The sequence below is a fragment of the Hyperolius riggenbachi genome, chromosome 12, assembly GCF_040937935.1.
Source record: "Hyperolius riggenbachi isolate aHypRig1 chromosome 12, aHypRig1.pri, whole genome shotgun sequence".
NCBI classification, from domain to species: domain Eukaryota; kingdom Metazoa; phylum Chordata; class Amphibia; order Anura; family Hyperoliidae; genus Hyperolius; species Hyperolius riggenbachi.
In genome coordinates, this window is record NC_090657.1 from 98,349,795 (window position 1) to 98,369,035 (window position 19,241).

The 19,241-nt window shown below is 43.5% G+C and overlaps 1 protein-coding gene and 1 long non-coding RNA gene across 2 annotated transcripts in view; one reads left to right on the top strand and one right to left on the bottom strand.

The window, feature by feature from the left end:
• LOC137541869 (uncharacterized) overlaps window positions 1–8,106 on the top strand; it is a 35,410-nt gene extending 27,304 nt beyond the window's left edge. The window contains exons 2-3 of the long non-coding RNA XR_011025293.1: window positions 5,803–6,061; window positions 7,872–8,106. This is a non-coding gene — a long non-coding RNA (uncharacterized lncRNA). The remainder of the gene's footprint in view (window positions 1–5,802; window positions 6,062–7,871) is intronic.
• LASP1 (LIM and SH3 protein 1) overlaps window positions 1–19,241 on the bottom strand; it is a 117,502-nt gene that overhangs the window by 8,279 nt on the left and 89,982 nt on the right. Inside the window, exons 4-6 of the mRNA XM_068263416.1 lie at window positions 6,460–6,567; window positions 5,889–6,045; window positions 803–906 (exon numbers count right to left, since the gene is read on the bottom strand). Coding sequence (XP_068119517.1) covers window positions 803–906; window positions 5,889–6,045; window positions 6,460–6,567 — 369 coding nt within the window. The remainder of the gene's footprint in view (window positions 1–802; window positions 907–5,888; window positions 6,046–6,459; window positions 6,568–19,241) is intronic.

A 19,241-nucleotide genomic window follows, 5' to 3' on the forward strand; every position in this document is an offset into this window, starting at 1 on the left:
AAAGCAGAATGTCATCTGTGAAAAGAGCAGATACCACCATCTGCCCACCTATAACTTTACCTTATACAGCACATATCTGGCTAGTGGTTCTTAGGCTAAGTTGAAGAGCAGCGGAGACATGAAGGTCTTGATTTGAGGGAAATTGGTCTGTTATGCTAGGCATACATGGTGAGTATTTGCCTCATCAATCGAGCCGCTGATGGCTCGATTGATAATATCCAACAGGTCCGATGACCTGCCGGATAGATTCCCTGCTCGATCCCCGCGGGCGGACAATAGCGGGGAATCGAGCGGCTGATAAGGAGCGCCGGCGGGGACGAGCGGGGATCGATCCGCGCGGACGAGCGTCGACGCGCTGGCTCGATACCGGCGCATAAACTCACCGTGTATGCCCAGCATAAGATGCTAGGTCCAGGGGATCTTTCCCCTCTTTATAAATCAGTACTATATAGGCATCATGCCAGATGGTAGAAATCCTTTTCCATGGAGGTAAAAGATTGTTAGTCGCTCAATCAGTCTGATAACCATCATATGAGGAACTCACAAGGCTGGGCAAATACACAGAACAAAGATTAAAGGGTCCTGGGCTCAAAACTCCCAGATAGCCAATCTCCTAGGAGAGGGGCTTGCAGGGGGCCCAGGGATTTCTAGTTACGCTCCTGGCAAGGGCCTTATAGTATTCCCTATGAACTCGCGGGACTAAAGACAGACTGAGACCAAAGTTCCCATGAATCTCATTAAAGCGCAAAGAACAAATGCATCTACGTGTAATCATTGGGTACAGCTGAAAAGCTCTACTTACTCCGCCACCTGCAGGTGCTGTGTGCTGGGTAGTGACAGGGGTCACTGGCTCTGGGTAACCGTATTTGGGCTGCTGCTGTTGTGGCTGTCGCTGATGTTGATAAGCTGCAAAAACAAGAGAAACAAAGTCAGCAACTATATATTTGGATAATTGCTTTAACCGCCTCACCATTCGAGGGTTTTTTCCCCTTACGGACCAGAGCAATTTTCACCTTTCAACGCTCCTCCCATTCATTTGCCAATCATTTTATCACTACTTATAACAAAATGATCTATAGTTTGTTTTTTTGCCACCAATTAGGCTTCCTTTGGGTTTTGTTATGATTTTTTTCCTTCTAAATGCATACTAACAGGAAGAAAAAATGGAGAAAATGTATTACTGTATTTCTCGGCCATTATATTTTTAAAATAAAACATGCTACTGTGTATAAAACCCACACATTTTACTTGCCCATTTTGTCCCTGTTATTACATTTAAAATATGCCCCTAGTACAATGTATGCTGACAATATTTTATTTGGAAATAAAGGTGGATTTTTTTTAGATTTGTATTCAACATTAATTACAAGCCCTTATTTGCAAAAATAACAGTAATATACCCTCATGACATACATATAAACACCCCCCCCCCCCCGTGGTTCCTAAGGTAACTATATATATATATATATATATATATATATATATATATATATATATATATATATATATATATATATACACATACACACACACATATATATATATATATATATATATATATATATATATACATACATACACATACACAGTGTGTGTGTGTGTGTGTGTGTGTGTGTGTGTGTGTGTGTGTGTGTGTGTGTGTGTGTGTGTGTGTGTGTGTGTGTGTGTGTGTGTGTGTGTGTGTGTGTGTGTGTGTGTGTGTGTGTGTGTGTGTGTGTGTGTGTGTGTGTGTGTATACATATACACACACACACATATATATATATATACATATATACACACACACACATACATACATACATACATACATACATACATACATATATATATATATATATATATAGTCCAGGGGGGGTCAGCAGCTGTCACAGGCTGGAGGTTGAGGGTGCTCGCAACTGGGGATGCCCAGGCCCCCTTGAAGTATACAAAAAAAGCACAAGGAGTTGCAGCACACAGCTCTTTATTTAGAGCAAACAAAATTTCAATCAGCAAACAGTTTCGGTCGTCCCCGACCTTTGTCAATGCCAAACAACAAATGAATGCATGGTCATATATATACCCGCCCCACAGGATATGACATCATGACAAACTGGGGTCCACCCCTTAGTTACATCACCAAGTGGTGGTAAACACATAATATAAATAGTGTCAATCATATACACTTATCTCATTTATCATAAATCAGTCCATGATCCAAATCACGTAGTAATATTCTCTCTACCAGTGTAACAGTCAGTTTCTTTATATAACCCTAAGAGAGGAGAGATTATAAAAACAGATGTAAGTCAAAATCTTTATTTAGGCCACCTGGGCTTAAGCTGCCTAATTTGTGAATCCACATAACTTCCCGGCGTTTTAACATCAAGATCATGTCACCCCCACGTCTAGGTTTTGGAATGTGGTCTATAACCATATATCTCAGGTCCACGTCTCTATGTCCAGCCTCCCTCCAATGTTTGGCAACCGGAAGGTCAGAGCTCACTGACCTGACAGAGCTCCTATGTTGTGAGATACGATCCCGTACCTTTTGTGTGGTTTCACCCACATAAAGCAGCTCTGACCTTCCGGTTGCCAAACATTGGAGGGAGGCTGGACATAGAGACGTGGACCTGAGATATATGGTTATAGACCACATTCCAAAACCTAGACGTGGGGGTGACAGGATCTTGATGTTAAAACGCCGGGAAGTTCTGTGGATTCACAAATTAGGCAGCTTAAGCCCAGGTGGCCTAAATAAAGATTTTGACTTACATCTGTTTTTATAATCTCTCCTCTCTTAGGGTTATATAAAGAAACTGACTGTTACACTGGTAGAGAGAATATTACTACGTGATTTGGATCATGGACTGATTTATGATAAATGAGATAAGTGTATATGATTGACACTATGTATATTATGTGTTTACCACCACTTGGTGATGTAACTAAGGGGTGGACCCCAGTTTGTCATGATGTCATATCCTGTGGGGCGGGTATATATATGACCATGCATTCATTTGTTGTTTGGCATTGACAAAGGTCGGGGACGACCGAAACTGTTTGCTGATTGAAATTTTGTTTGCTCTAAATAAAGAGCTGTGTGCTGCAACTCCTTGTGCTTTATATATATATATATATATATATATATTATATATATATGTACTGTACATACACACAATTTTTTTTATTTTTTTTTCGGGGGGGGGGGGGGGGGGGGGGTGTAACTATGGGAGAGTGGGGGAGGTAACGAGCAGCTACGAGATGAAGGAGAAGACTGGCAGCAGTGGAACAATCATGCCTGTTTGGCCCCTTTTAGAGTTAGGGGACAGCAGCAGTTATGTTACACAGGCTGAGCAACAGATGAAAACTTTGGAAATAAGTTTGAAGTTGCTTTGGTGGTTTCCACCTTGATGAATAAGCACGTAATCATCAGTATGAATCAGCTTTATCTACTATTACTGTCAGTGTTCTCCCCAGGGCTGTGGAGTCGGTCCAAAAATCCACCGACTCCTCAGTTTAGGATTCCACCGACTCAGACTCCTATAATTTGCATATTACAATTTTGTTGATTAAAAGTATGTAACATGAAATTCGTCTCTTAACTGCCAACACTTAGGAATTTTACAAGACAACTGAAGTGAGAAGGATATGTAGACTACTATATTTATTCCCTTTAGACTAAAACTAGTCCTTGGTAAGAGTACTTGTAAAAGGTACAAACCGGAACAAAGAACATCTATCAGGCCCTAGGCAATGTAAGTGTGGGTACATGTAAGAATGATGTGCAGGTACTCTGCAGGGGAATGAGGAGATTCTTCCTCTATTACACATTCTTCATGCACAATCTGAACAAGGTCTATGGGTGACAGACAACACCTCTGTGTTCAATGTGCACAGCATTCTCAGTGGATTCCCTGCAGCTCTGTGGGGAGTGCATATGTAGAGTATAGTACTACTGTGTAACAAAGTAAACCTGAGACAGATGAAATTAAAGTTTTATACATAACTGGGGCTTCCTCCAGCCGCCTTCAGGATAATCAGTCCCTCGTTGTCCTTCTCCACCACCTGGATCTTCTGCTATGAGTCCAGGTACTTGAGCCAGTCGGGCGTAGTGCACATGCACACACTCCGCCGCCAGGAGCATACTACACCTGTGCAGCACTATTGCGCAGGTGCAGAATGCTCCTGGCTGTGGGAGCGGCATGCGGCCGGACAGCGCTGACTGGCTGAATTACCAGGACTCATATCAGAAGATCCGGGTGGTGGAGGACAGCGAAGGACTGATCAGCCTGAAGGGGGCTGGAGGAAGCCCCAGGTATGTATAAAACTTCACTTTTCATCCGTCTCAGGTACCCTTTAATTTGTAGTCACCAAACCAAATTTTAACAACATATCAAATTATTTGATTTTATCAGCAAAGAGAGTGCGTACATTTGCATAAATCAGCATCAGTGCAGAATTATTTCCATCTCATTGCCCATCTCTATTAGTGACACAGCTACACATCAGGCTTTATTCTTACAGCATAGATGTTATTTAGTATATATAAGAGATTCCTGTGTACACATCATATATACAGTCACAATCAGATATGTATATTTGACCTTAAAAATACGGGGACTGCTTTATTGAAGCAGCACAAGTAACTAATTTTGATTGGTTTATTTCATTTTTGTGGACTAAGCACAGCTTTTACTGTATATATACTGTATATATACATTATTTTTAATGACTATTATCTAAGAAATAGAACATTTTATCATATTCTATTTTAATTACAGTTACAAATTCATTAGGAGTCGGTGCATTTTTTCCCGACTCCGACTCCAGGCACCCAAAATTGCCCGACTCCACAGCCCTGGTTTTCCCCAGGCTCTTTTAGCCAGGTGCTCCACCCGGCTAGTTTTGTAGAACACCCGGCTGTCATCGGCTCATCACCTCGTCCTCCTCCTATGCTGTAAGCAGGGAAGCAACGGCCCTGCATTCTGTCATCTCGCCCCAGCCGGCTACTTTTTCACGCCACCCGGCTGTAAAAAAAATTCTGGGGAGAACACTGACTGTTGTTGAGGTATAAATGAGCTATTCATATCTCACGCAAATAGCTCTGCTTTCCATCTCCGCATTAGGGCTTGTTGTAGGGGCGCTGCTGGATTTGTGGATGAAAGTGTCAGAAAAAGTCAGACGCTCTGATCCCCTCCCAGAACACTGTGCATTAATATTATGCTGGCGCTCGTGCAAGGGGAATCTGTACTGTGCTAGAATAAATCTGTTTAACAGACTGAGGCGAGTATCAATTTAATTTTTTTAACGTGCAGTAATGTTAATCAGTATAACCGCTGCTAAAACGCCGCTATCCCGCGGCAAAACGAGGGGTCTTTACTCCCCAAATCCCCTCTGTAAGCTTGGGGGGAGCGCTTCCTGAAGAGGCAGAGCTAAGCCCTGTAGCTCTGCCTCTCAGCGCGTCAATCCCCGCTGGTCGCTGCCTCTCCCCGCCCCTCTCAATCTGCCTTCACAGAGGGGCGGGGGAGAGGCGGAGATCCGTGCGGCGATTAACGCGCATGGAGGCAGAGCTGCAGCTCATAGCTCTGCCTCCATGAGCAGCAAAATCCACGACCAAGAAAGTCGTGGATTTTGCAGGGGGGATTTGGGGGGTAAAGACCCCTTGTTTTGCACGCGGGGTAGCGGCATTTTAGCAGCGGTTATACTGATTAACATAACTACATGTTAAAAAAGTAAATTGATACTCGCCTCAGAGTCTCTTTAAAAGGTATACAACAGAGGAACAAGTTAATTTAAGGATCTTATTTCAATTTTTATAACTAGGTCTTGCCCTCTGAAAGGACAACCGGAATATGCATCATTGCTGTGGGTATCTCAGATGTTTTCCTTTCGCAGATTATTCCTCTTACCTGAGCTACCAACAGGGGGCAAATGGGGCGGCCCACTTTCCGAGGGGGTTCTGCGGAAAACGGCACCATCTTCAGAGCCTCTGCGTCCTCCCTCGTCACCTGCATCCATGGATACACTTCCCATCCGGCTCTTTTCGAAGTCTTCATGATATTTAATCTAACAAACAAACAAGGTATTTACAAACTCCGACCTGCCTGGTGCAGAAAGTACCTGTCAATAATTTAATTTACAAAAACTACAGTAATGATCATGTTCTAAAAGCTGCAGCACCTGTCTGGATAGGAACAAATTGGCCAAAAAGGTCAGCTGCTACTTGCCTGGTTTTAAAACATGGGGGGGTAATTATGTTAACCTCTATTCATATATTTAGCTGTCTATATATAAAGGCACACAAGGCCCCTAGATAATCTGAAGCCCCAGGACTTTTGCAGGCCCATTTTGCCAGGTAGTCCTTAATGGTTGGTTCTCATGCCTGTCTTTGGCAAATTAACTGCTAAAGGAGAGGACTCAGACATGATTTGCAAAGGCTCCAGAAACCGGTCTAAAAATCAGCTGTCTCAGAGCACTCACATTACTGATTTGATCCTGTGTCTTCTTAATTCTCTGCAGTTCGGGTGTATCGGCCACCACGCTGAATCCTTTGCCCTTGTTCTTTTCAAAGTCTTCCTTGTAACGAATCTGAGGAGAAGTAAATAGAAGCACATAAAAATATTGGTAAACAAATAACCTCTTCTGGCTGTTGGAAATGATGTGGCACTTCTCTGATCTTACAGGGAACTTTTATTGACCTTCCACTGCATAAGCAAATAAGGCCGTAGCAGACACACACCCCTCATATGTTTCTAGTTCACTCTAGGGGCTGATTCATAGCCAAGTAATAACTATATATAATCTGATAGGCCTGGCTATGCTACACTGTGGGCCAAGTACTTCTCTAGCAGTATACCACAAAGGCTCCATGATAGTAGAAGAGACTGGAATGTTGTGCTTTTCTATAGAAACAAACACATATACTGGGTTTGGCTAATACAGCATAATTTCAATTGTTTTTCACAGACATTTTTTAAAAACTATGATCTGACTGGACGTTGATTGTGTCTGTAGCCTTGTAGTGCAATGCTGTAGTTCAATAGATTTTCAACAGGTTTCATGCTGAGGTCTATTGAACATCTGTCTGCAGTGTGTGGAAGGAGTAGGTCCCTCTCTGATCAGATTTGGAACAGAGCCCTCTCTATCTTATTGCCACATTAAGTGGCAATCTATAAATGTGTGGCTACCTTTACAACCAGGCTAAAGACAGAAAGCATAAATGAAGAAATGGAACTTCAGAGATAAATTAAGTACAAAAGCCCCCCCCCCAAAAAAAAAAACATCTAGAATTTAGGTGCAGGTATTAGGAGGTAAGGTCACAGACTGTCAGACTGTCTGGCTTAACAGTCAGCATGATAACCCTGGAAACAGAAACTATAATATGATTTGGTTTCATTTATGAAGCACCAGCCTAGAGGGCAACTGCTGAAATGCTGTTTCCTTAGATACTGTGTCCATGACAACCCCAAACGCTTTTAACCACCTCATGGCTGAAGGTATTCTGAAACCAAGAAATTGCAGAATGATGATCGGTTTCCACAAAATAAAATAATACATTGAGATGTCTGCTTGAAACCAGCTCCCCTGATAAGTGTAGCAAATTTAAATTGATTATCAGGAGTCTCAATGACTGTTAAAGGAATGTCATCTCTAAAAATAAAGTCTCCAGACTTGATGATTGTTCCCTCCACAGAGTAAATAGTACAGTAGGTTTGGTTATATTTTTATTCAGGAATATATGACTGACTCGGTCAAACCAGCAGATGGAGCCCCTCAAATACCAGATTTTCATTTGTGTATTGAACATTTTCTGATTAAAAAATAAGCAACAATCCAAACTCTTCCCTCCAATTCTGATCATAACTTACTCAATTCTCTCTTCTTCCATCCAGCCTCTACTCACACCACCTACAGACCTCAATACAGGTTTAAAGAGGAACGCCAGTGAAAATAATGTAGTAAAAAAGTGCTTCATTTTTACAATAATTATGTATAAATGATTCAGTCAGTGTTTGCACATTGTAAAATCTTTGAAAGAGAATCTGTACTCTAAAATTCTTACAATAAAAAGCATACCATTCTATTCATTATGTTCTCCTGGGCCCCACTGTGCTGTTTCTGCCACTCCCTGCTGCGATCCTGGTATGCAAAACCAAGAGTCAGCAACAGATCTGCCCACAGAGCCTGCTGTTACTTCTTCCTGCTGGCCTGCTTCAAGTCAACCCGTATTTAAGAAAGATTTTTATATTCAGACTCTTGCATTGTGCTTAGTAAGTTATTAAAGGTTGTATATGCATATATGAGCATGAATTTGGGCTTTAAAGGGAACCAGAACTAGGTGAATGTGCAAGGAGCTATTTATGAAAACATTACTTGCTTTTAAAAACTTCAATAGTCAATACACTAAAATACACGGACCCAAAAGAGGTATGCAACTATGCAAATCCTGAAAACCGATTCCAGGGGCTGCATGATTTTTCCAGGTGTGTAACCCACACATTGCTTCAACAAAATATTAAAATATAAGCCCAAAAACCCAGTGGCTGCATTTATTTAAAAAAAGATATATAAAAGAAATGGCAGCCCCAAGATTTCCCTTACTTGAGAATGGAGAAACTGACGGAGCACTGAGTCCAGGGAAGGTCCAGACTCTCGGCAGGGGAAAGATTACAGAATGCTTTTACACTCTGCACAGCTGAGTGGGCAATGCAGATTATATGGTACGAACATCTTTTGCATGCAAGGTCCACTTCAGCACTCAAGAGTGAATTATGAGTCATCAAAAAGATTTGTGAAAAAAACGCAGGAATTTGGACCTGCCTGGTGACAGGAGGGTTAGAGCACAGCTATCGCCATGGCAACATAAAGCTTCTAGTAGAATGACATTTAGAAGGCTGCAGTCACAACGGCTGGGACTAGGTGGCCTGAAACAGGTAATATTCATGAAAGGCAAGGGCCATGATCTGAAATAACTCCAAAAGGAAAAAGATTCAATTTAATGCCTGTTCTTAAAGTATAACGGAAAATTTGTATTAATTTATAATCAAAACCTATAACATCCCAAGCATGTTGCAGGATTGTGTAGCAAGCTGCTGTGAGTTACTGTACTCTATTACCATGTGATATACACTGGTAATGACAATCTTCTACCAACATAACATTTCCATTATACAGCTTACGCAACAAACTCTGCTTTCCATTATCCTACAGCTGAACTGCAGCCATGATACAAACAAACTGCAGGCCACAGCATCTCTATGCAGAGAAAGGAACACATTTATCAAGCAGTTGTCATACGCTGACAGATCTTCACTTCTTTGCTCTCCACTGTTAAAAGTCAGATAGTCACTTTTGTAACAATATTTACCGAAGGGTGTTAACAGTGGTTATGGGTGCTTTCATGTTCTACTGTAATTACCCTAAAGTAGTGATGTCAAGCAGTTTTGGAATGTGAGAGCTTAACACTGGTGCTTAACATTGCAAAAACTGTTGAGCTAATCATTGACTTCAGGAAGTCTGCCCCGCCCCTGCCCCCTATTTATATTGACGGCACCGAGGTAGCCAGGGTGCCTTGTGCCCGGCTTCTGGGTACTATAATTTCCAGTGATCTCAGGTGGAAGCCCAACATCACTGCCACCCAACGGAAAGCCCAGCAGAGACTCTTCTTCCTCCGCCAGCTGAGAAAGTTTGGCATGACTCAAAAAATCCTAACCAGCTTCTACACAGCCACCATTGAGTCAATCCTCTGCTCCTCCATCTTGGTCTGGTATGCTGGGGCCACCGCCAATGACAAACTTCAGAGGGTCATTAGGTCAGTGGAGAGGATCGTTGGCTGCCCCCTCCCCTCTCTTGCCCTGCTACACAACAGACTGAAATCCAGGGCTCTGAGGATTGCCAATGATCCTTCTAACCCAGGCCACCGCTACTTCAGCCTGCTGCCATTGGGCCGGAGGCTTCGGGTCATCTCCACAAAGACCACGAGACACAGGAACTCGTTCTTCCCCTCGGCGGTCAACCTCCTCAACTCCCTCCACATACTACCATCAATGCAAGCCCCGACGAGCTGCAGGGCGGCCTGTGCCATGGCGGATCGTTCAACCAACCAACGCACCAGACTAACCATCTCGGTGTCACACTAGGGACTGTGATGCTTTAAGGATGTATAGGGAAATGCAATACTACGTATAGTGAAATTCAATTGTATAGAGCAATGCAATGTGTAGTGGAATGCAATGAAATGTAACGCTAACCGATGCCTCTACGGTTCGCTGCTATCTATCTATGTCTCTACCTAGGTCTTTCTCTCCGAGCCGAATGTATTGTGCCAAAAACAATTCCGGGCATGACCCAGTCATGCTTGGCGAAATAAAGTTTTCTGATTTCTGAATCGGCTGAGCATCCAAGAAACAAAGTGGCAACTCGCTGCCCACTGACTGACAGTGTGGCTACAGATTGCTAACAGGTTGACTGCCATATATGGCGTTCATTACTGCTTATACCTGGAGATCCCACAGAATTTGTTAGTCCCTTATAAAAGTGGAAATCATTTAAAGGGAACTTGAGATGAGAGAGATATCGAGGCTGCCAATTTTATTTCCTTGTAAACAATGCCAGTTGCCTGGCAGCCCTGTTGATCTTCTGGCATACGTAGTGTCCGAGTCAAAACCCTGGAACAAGCATATGGCTAATCCAGTAAAACATCTGAGTCAGATTACCTGATATGCAGATGCTTGTTCAGAATCTATGGCTAAAAGTATTATGCTGGGAATACGCGGTTCGTTTCTGGCACTCGATTCTCCTCTCGATAATTTTTGCCACTCAATTCTGCAGTCGATTCTCTTATTTTTCCATTCACTTTATCAGACATTGAGCGGCGAAAGAGTCAAAAGGGAGATCGACATGTCGGAAATTATCGAACCATCTAATCACCTAAAAAACGAACCGTGTATTCCCAGCATTAGAGAGACAGGATCAGGAGGACTGCCAGGCAGATAAATAAGGCAGCCTATGTATCCCTCTCACCTGAGGTTCCCTTTAACCACTTGAGGACCTAGGGCTTTCTACCCCTTAAGGACCGGCCACTTTTTTTCCATTCAGACCACTGCAGCTTTCACGGTTTATTGCTCGCTCATACAACCTACCACGTAAATGAATTTTGGCTCCTTTTCTTGTCACTAATAAAGCTTTCTTTTGATGCTATTTGATTGCTCCTGCGATTTTTACTTTTTATTATATTCATCAAAAAAGACATGAATTTTGGCAAAAAAATGATTTTTTTAACTTTCTGTGCTGACATTTTTCAAATAAAGTAAAATTTCTGTATACATGCAGCGCGAAAAATGTGGACAAACATGTTTTTGATAAAAAAAAACCCATTCAGTGTATATTTATTGGTTTGGGTAAAAGTTATAGCGTTTACAAACTATGGTGCAAAAAGTGAATTTTCCCATTTTCAAGCATCTCTGACTTTTCTGACCCCCTGTCATGTTTCATGAGGGGCTAGAATTCCAGGATAGTATAAATACCCCCCAAATGACCCCATTTTGGAAAGAAGACATCCCAAAGTATTCACTGAGAGGCATAGTGAGTTCATAGAAGATATTATTTTTTGTCACAAGTAAGCGGAAAAAGACACTTTGTGAGAAAAAAAAAAAAAAAAAAAGTTTCCATTTCTTCTAACTTGCGACAAAAAAAAATGAAATCTGCCACGGACTCACCATGCCCCTCTCTGAATACCTTGAAGGGTCTACTTTCCAAAATGGGTCATTTGTGGGGTGTGTTTACTGTCCTGACATTTTGGGGGGTGCTAAATTGTAAGCACCCCTGTAAAGCCTAAAGGTGCTCATTGGACTTTGGACCCCTTAGCGCAGTTAGGCTGCAAAAAAGTGCCACACATGTGGTATTGCCGTACTCAGGAGAAGTAGTATAATGTGTTTTGGGGTGTATTTTTACACATACCCATGCTGGGTGGGAGAAATATCTCTGTAAATGACAATTTGTTAATTTTTTTTACACACAATTGTCCATTTACAGAGATCTTTCTCCCACTCAGCATGGGTATGTGTAAAAATACACCACAAAACACATTATACTACTTCTCCTGAGTACGGCGATACCACATGTGTGGCACTTTTTTGCACCCTAACTGCGCTAAAGGGTCCAAAGTCCAATGAGTACCTTTAGGATTTCACAGGTCATTTTGAGAAATTTTGTTTCAAGACTACTCCTCACGGTTTAGGGCCCCTAAAATGCCAGGGCAGTATAGGAACCCCACAAATGACCCTATTTTAGAAAGAAGACACCCCAAGGTATTCCGTTAGGAGTATGGTGAGTTCATAGAAGATTTTATTTTTTGTCAAAAGTTAGCGGAAAATGACACTTTGTGAAAAAACACAATTAAAATCAATTTCCGCTAACTTGTGACAAAAAATAAAATCTTCTATGAACTCGCCATACTACTAACGGAATACCTTGGGGTGTCTTCTTTCTAAAATGGGGTCATTTGTGGGGTTCCTATACTGCCCTGGCATTTTAGGGGCCCTAAACCGTGAGGAGTAGTCTTGAAACGAAATTTCTCAAAATGACCTGTAAAATCCTAAAGGTACTCATTGGACTTTGGGCCCTTTAGCGCAGTTAGGGTGCAAAAAAGTGCCACACATGTGGTATCGCCATACTCGGGAGAAGTAGTACAATGTGTTTTGGGGTGTATTTTTACACATACCCATGCTGGGTGGGAGAAATACCTCTGTAAATGGACAATTGTGTGTAAAAAAATCAAAAGATTGTCATTTACAGAGGTATTTCTCCCACCCAGCATGGGTATGTGTAAAAATACACCCCAAAACACATTATACTACTTCTCCCGAGTACGGCGATACCACATGTGTGGCACTTTTTTGCACCCTAACTGCACTAAGGGGCCCAAAGTCCAATGAGTACCTTTAGGATTTCACAGGTCATTTTTGTTTCAAGACTACTCCTCGCGGTTTAGGGCCCCTAAAATGCCAGGGCAGTATAGGAACCCCACTAATGACCCCATTTTAGAAAGAAGACACCCCAAGGTATTCCGTTAGGAGTATGGTGAGTTCATAGAAGTTTTTATTTTTTTGTCACAAGTTAGCGGAAATTGATTTTAATAGTTTTTTTTCACAAAGTGTCTTTTTCCGCTAACTTGTGACAAAAAATAAAATCTTCTATGAACTCACCATACCCCTAACGGAATACCTTGGGGTGTCTTCTTTCTAGAATGGGGTCATTTGTGGGGTTCCTATACTGCCCTGGCATTTTAGGGGCCCTAAACCGTGAGGAGTAGTCTTGAAACCAAATGTCGCAAAATGACCTGTGAAATCCTAAAGGTACTCATTGGACTTTGGGCCCCTTAGCGTACTTAGGGTGTAAAAAAGTGCCACACATGTGGTACCGCCGTACTCAGGAGAAGTAGTATAATGCGTTTTGGGGTGTATTTTTACACATACCCATGCTAAGTGGGAGAAATATCTCTGTAAATGACAATTGTTTGATTTTTTTACACACAATTGTCCATTTACATAGAAATTTCTCCCACCCAGCATGGGTATGTGTAAAAATACACCCCAAAACACATTATACTACTTTTCCTGAGTACGGCGGTACCACATGTGACACTTTTTTGCAGCCTAGGTGCGCTAAGGGGCCCAACGTCCTATTCACAGGTCATTTTGAGGCATTTGTTTTCTAGACTACTCCTCGCGGTTTAGGGCCCCTAAAATGCCAGGGCAGTATAGGAACCCCACAAGTGACCCCATTTTAGAAAGAAGACACCCCAAGGTATTCTGTTAGGAGTATGGTGAGTTCATAGAAGATTTTATTTTTTGTCAAAAGTTAGCGGAAAGTGACACTTTGTGGAAAAAAACCAATAAAAATCAATTTCCGCTAACTTTTGACAAAAAATAAAATCTTCTATGAACTCGTCATACACCTAACAGAATACCTTGGGGTGTCTTTTTTTCTAAAATGGGGTCACTTGTGGGGTTCCTATACCGCCCTGGCATTTTACGGGCCCAAAACCGTGAGTAGTCTGGAAACCAAATGTCTCAAAATGACTGTTCAGGGGTATAAGCATCTGCAAATTTTGATGACAGGTGGTCTATGAGGGGGCGAATTTTGTGGAACCGGTCATAAGCAGGGTGGCCTTTTAGATGACAGGTTGTATTGGGCCTGATCTGATGGATAGGAGTGCTAGGGGGGTGACAGGAGGTGATTGATGGGTGTCTCAGGGGGTGGTTAGAGGGGAAAATAGATGCAATCAATGCACTGGGGAGGTGATCGGAAGGGGGTCTGAGGGGGATCTGAGGGTTTGGCCGAGTGATCAGGAGCTCACACGGGGCAAATTAGGGCCTGATCTGATGGGTAGGTGTGCTAGGGGGTGACAGGAGGTGATTGATGGGTGTCTCAAGGTGTGATTAGAGGGGGGAATAGATGCAAGCAATGCACTGGCGAGGTGATCAGGGCTGGGGTCTGAGGGCATTCTGAGGGTGTGGGCGGGTGATTGAGTGCCCTAGGGGCAGATAGGGGTCTAATCTGATAGGTAGCAGTGACAGGGGGTGATTGATGGGTAATTAGTGGGTGTTTATTGTAGAGAACAGATGTAAACACTGCACTTGGGAGGTGATCGGACGTCGGATCTGCGGGCGATCTATTGGTGTGGGTGGGTGATCAGATTGCCCGCAAGGGGCAGGTTAGGGGCTGATTGATGGGTGGCAGTGACAGCGGGTGATTGATGGGTGGCAGTGACAGGGGGTGATTGATGGGTGGCAGTGACAGGGGGTGATTGATGGGTGATTGATAGGTGATTGACAGGTAATCAGTGGGTTATTACAGGGGAGAACAGATGTAAATATTGCACTGGCGAATTGATAAGGGGGGGTCTGAGGGTAATCTGAGCGAGTAGGCGGGTGATTGGGTGCCCGCAAGGGGCAGATTAGGGTCTGATCTGATGGGTAACAGTGACAGGTGGTGATAGGGGGTGATTTATGGGTGATTGATGGGTAATTAGTGGGTGTTTAGAGGAGAGTAAACGCTGCGCTTGGGTGGTGATCTGATGTCGCATCTGCGGGCGATCTATTGGTGTGGGTGGGTAATCAGATTGCCCGCAAGGGGCAGGTTAGGGGCTGATTGTTGGGTGGCAGTGACAGGGGGTGACAGGGGGTGATTGATGGGTGATAGGTGATTGGCAGGTGATTGACAGGTGATCAGTGGGTTATTACAGGGAAGGATAGATGTAAATAATGCCCTGGCGAATTGATAAGGGGGGGTCTGAGGGTAATCTGAGCGTGTAGGCGGGTGATTGGGTGCCCGCAAGGGGCAGATTAGGGTCTGATCTGATAGGTAACAGTGATAGGGGGTGATTGATGGGTAATTAGTGGGTGTTTAGAGAAGATAACAGATGTAAACAATACATTTGGGAGGTAATCTGACGGCGGGTTTGCGGGCGATCTAATGGTGTGGGTGGGTGATCAGATTGCCCGCAAGGGGCAGGTTAGGGGCTGATTGATGGGTGGCAGTGACAGGGGGTGACAGGGGGTGATTGATGGGTGATAGGTGATTGGCAGGTGATTGACAGGTGATCAGTGGGTTATTACAGGGAAGAACAGATGTAATGAATGCACTGGTGAATTGATAAGGGGGGGTCTGAGGGCAATCTGAGCGTGTGGGCGGGTGATTGGGTGCCCGCAAGGGGCAGATTAGGGTCTGATCTGATAGGTAAAAGTGACAGGTGGTGATAGGGGGTGATTGATGGGTGATTGATGGGTAATTAGTGTGTGTTTAGAGGAGAGAATAGATGTAAACAATGGATTTGGGAGGTGATCTGATGTCGGATCTGCGGGCGATCTATTGGTGTGGGGGGGTGATCAGATTGCCCGCAAGGGGCAGGTTAGGGGCTGATTGATGGGTGGCAGTGACAGGGGGTGATTGATGGGTGATTGACGGGTGATTGACAGGTGATCAGGGGGGATAGATGCATACAGTACATTGGGGGGGGTGGTCTGGGGGGGGTCTGGGGAGAATCTGGGGGGTTGGGGGGTGATCAGGAGGGAGCAGGGGGCAGGGGGGGGGGGGGGGTATTAAAAAAAATAGCATTGACAGATAGTGACAGGGAGTGATTGATGGGTGATTAGGGGGGTGATTGGGTGCAAACAGGGGTCTGGGGGGTGGGCAGGGGGGGGGTCTGATGGGTGCTGTGGGCGATCTGGGGCGGGGGGGGGAGAAAATCAGTGTGCTTGGTGCAGACTAGGGTGGCTGCAGCCTGCCCTGGTGGTCCCTCGGACACTGGGACCACCAGGGCAGGAGGCAGCCTGTATAATACACTTTGTAAACATTACAAAGTGTATTATACACTTTGTATGCGGCGATCGTCGGGTTAACATCCCGCCGGCGCTTCCGTATGGCCGGCGGGATGTTGCGGCGAGTGAGCGGCGACAGGCGGAGGCGGAGGATCGCGTCACGGATGACGCGATCGCTCCGCCCATGCCCAAACAAGGACCGCCGCATTTTGTCAATACGGCGGTCCTTGCGGCGTCTGCTTCCCGGCCGCCATTTGTCTATACGGCGGTCGGGAAGTAGTTAAGCTGATCATCATTTTAATAGAGTCAGGCCATCTGAAAAGTGCTAGAATCTCTGCAAAAGTAATGGCACTTTATGTTAAGTGGGAAATACAGCTGCTGTTGGGAGAAATCATGCAGGTCGGATTTGAACTGACAAGTGTGAACAGATGCCATTAACATAGGATCTGTCGACTGTCCGTTTTTTGGGTTGCGATCCGGCAAAAAGGATTAAAGAAGGTCCGTTTTGCATTGTAATATGAACCAAGCCTAATGTTGGGAATACACGATGAGATTTGTCAGTAAATTTATTGTCCGATCTTATTTTCAATCAATTTTGTTATCTTTTCTTATCAATTTCCATTCACTTTTATGAGAAATCGATCCGAAACACGATCGAAAATGAGATCAGACATGTCGGAAATTATCTATCGAACCATCTATCTGCTGAAAAACAATGATGGTGTATTCCCAGCATAACAGAGGAAAGGTTTTCCTTTGTATGGCTGCCTTCCTGTTAGTGATTCCATACAATAAAACTGCCCTTGTTAAGGTACTTTTGATGGCAGAATTTGCTCTATTCATATTTAAACCTATAGTTGCCACAACATATCTGGGCAGTACAAACTCAGCACGATGAGAATACGCAAAAGGATTGGCAGTTCAGGGATACAGGTTCCAGAAGCAACCCCCCCCCCCCCCCCCAAATCCTCTGAAGCCTCCCTATTGGTTTCTAAAGTAATAGGTCAATTCACTATCCAATAAGAGATCTCAAGAGCTCAACTTCACCTTGCTATCAGCAGCCAGTCTCCCCTGAACTACTGATTATTACTACTATTTTACATACAGCTTTCACTGAAAGTGTTTTTAGGAAGATATCAATCTTTAATTTTAAGAGCTTTAATAAGCTTGCCATAACAGTACTTGCCATAACAATACGCCAGCCAGCTGAAGCAGAGAAGCCTCCAGCATACTTAAGCCCACAAAACATGCACAGGAATGTAGGCAGGAGTTTTTTTTGTAGCATTGTAGACATAGCTGTAGGTAAATTGTGAAAGCCCTCACTAGTCACATTGTAAGAACCCCCTGGGGGGCATTCAGTGCATACCTTCACACTACTCAGGTGAATAGGCTGCGACTAGTCTATAACAAAAACACAACCTCAGTCTGCAACTGTACTAACATAAATCCAGAAATTGTTAGCCTAAACCCTATTCACAATTTTATTTAATTACGTTATTTCTCCCTTCAGCCCCATTAAGTATGGTTTCAGCTAACTCAACTCATTCTGGGGCTTACAGGCCTGACCACCATCTTCTGAAGGATTATCATAGCAGCCTGGCCACCAGTCACTTCTTGGAGGGGAGGCATGTTATGCTGGGTACACGATGCAATTTCATGCCCGGTCGACAGGTGAATGGATGGGAATCTGCATCGTGTGTACATGTCCAAAGTGCACCCAATCGTTAAAACTATCAATTTTCCAATTAAAAGTGCGCAAAATTGATCACTTTATCGTTCTGGAGCCGAGGGGGGACAGGTGCCGGATTAGCAAGTGACAAAAAAAAGTATTATCCAAAAAACAGTGTGACTGGTCCGTAGGCCATACCTTCTCCTAGAAGTAATAGTAGGAGGCAAGGCCACTCCAAAAAGGACTACTGACTTTGCTATTAACCACTTAAGCCCTCAGTCGTTTTCACTTTATGCATCCGAGCAATGTTCACCTCCCATTCATTAGCCTATAACTTTATCACTACTTATCACAATGAACTGATCTATATCTTGTTCTTTCCACCACCAATTAGGCTTTCTTTGGGTGGTACATTTTGCTAAGAGCTACCTTACTGTAAATGCATTTTAACAGTAAGAATAAGAAAAAAAACGGAAAAATTATTTCTCAGTTTTTGGCCATTATAGTTTTAAAATAATACATGCCTCCATAATTAAAACCCACGTATTGTATTGGCCCATTTTTCCCGGTTATTTCACCGTTTAAATTATGTCCCTATCACAATGTATGGCGACAATATTTTATTTGTAAATAAAAGAGCATTTTTTCCGTTTTGCATCCGTCACTATTTACAAGCTTATAAAAAAAATATATATATATAGAAATATTTCATCTTTACATAGATATTTAAAAAGTTTAGACCCTTAGGTAAATATTTATGTGTTTGTTTTTTTATTGTAATGTTTTTTGTCTTTTTTTATTAAACAGTTTATGTGGGTATTTTTGGGAGGGTGGGATGTAAATCGTGTTTTATTTGGGGAAATATATGTGCATTTTAATTGTTTTTTACTTTTAGATGTAGTTTTACTTTTTGGCCACAAGATGGCAACCGTGAGTTTGTTTACATGACGTCACTAAGCATACAATGTACGCTTAGAGCAGGGGTCTCAAACTCGCGGCCCTTGATACAATATTTTGTGGCCCTCGCCGGCAAAAGCTTCCTTATAGTTCGCTTCAGTGCTCCCAAGTAATCCGCCGCATCCCCGCCGCTAAACGAGGGCTGCAGAGCCCCCAAATCGCCCGGGGGGCAATCTGCCAGCATTTCCTGGAAGGGGCAGAGCTCTTTCAGCTTCAGCTCTGCCCCTCCTGACGTCAATCGCCGCCTCTCCCCGCCCCTCTCTGAAGGAAAAGTGAGAGGGGCGGGCAGAGGCTGCAATGCGCCGCGATTGTGA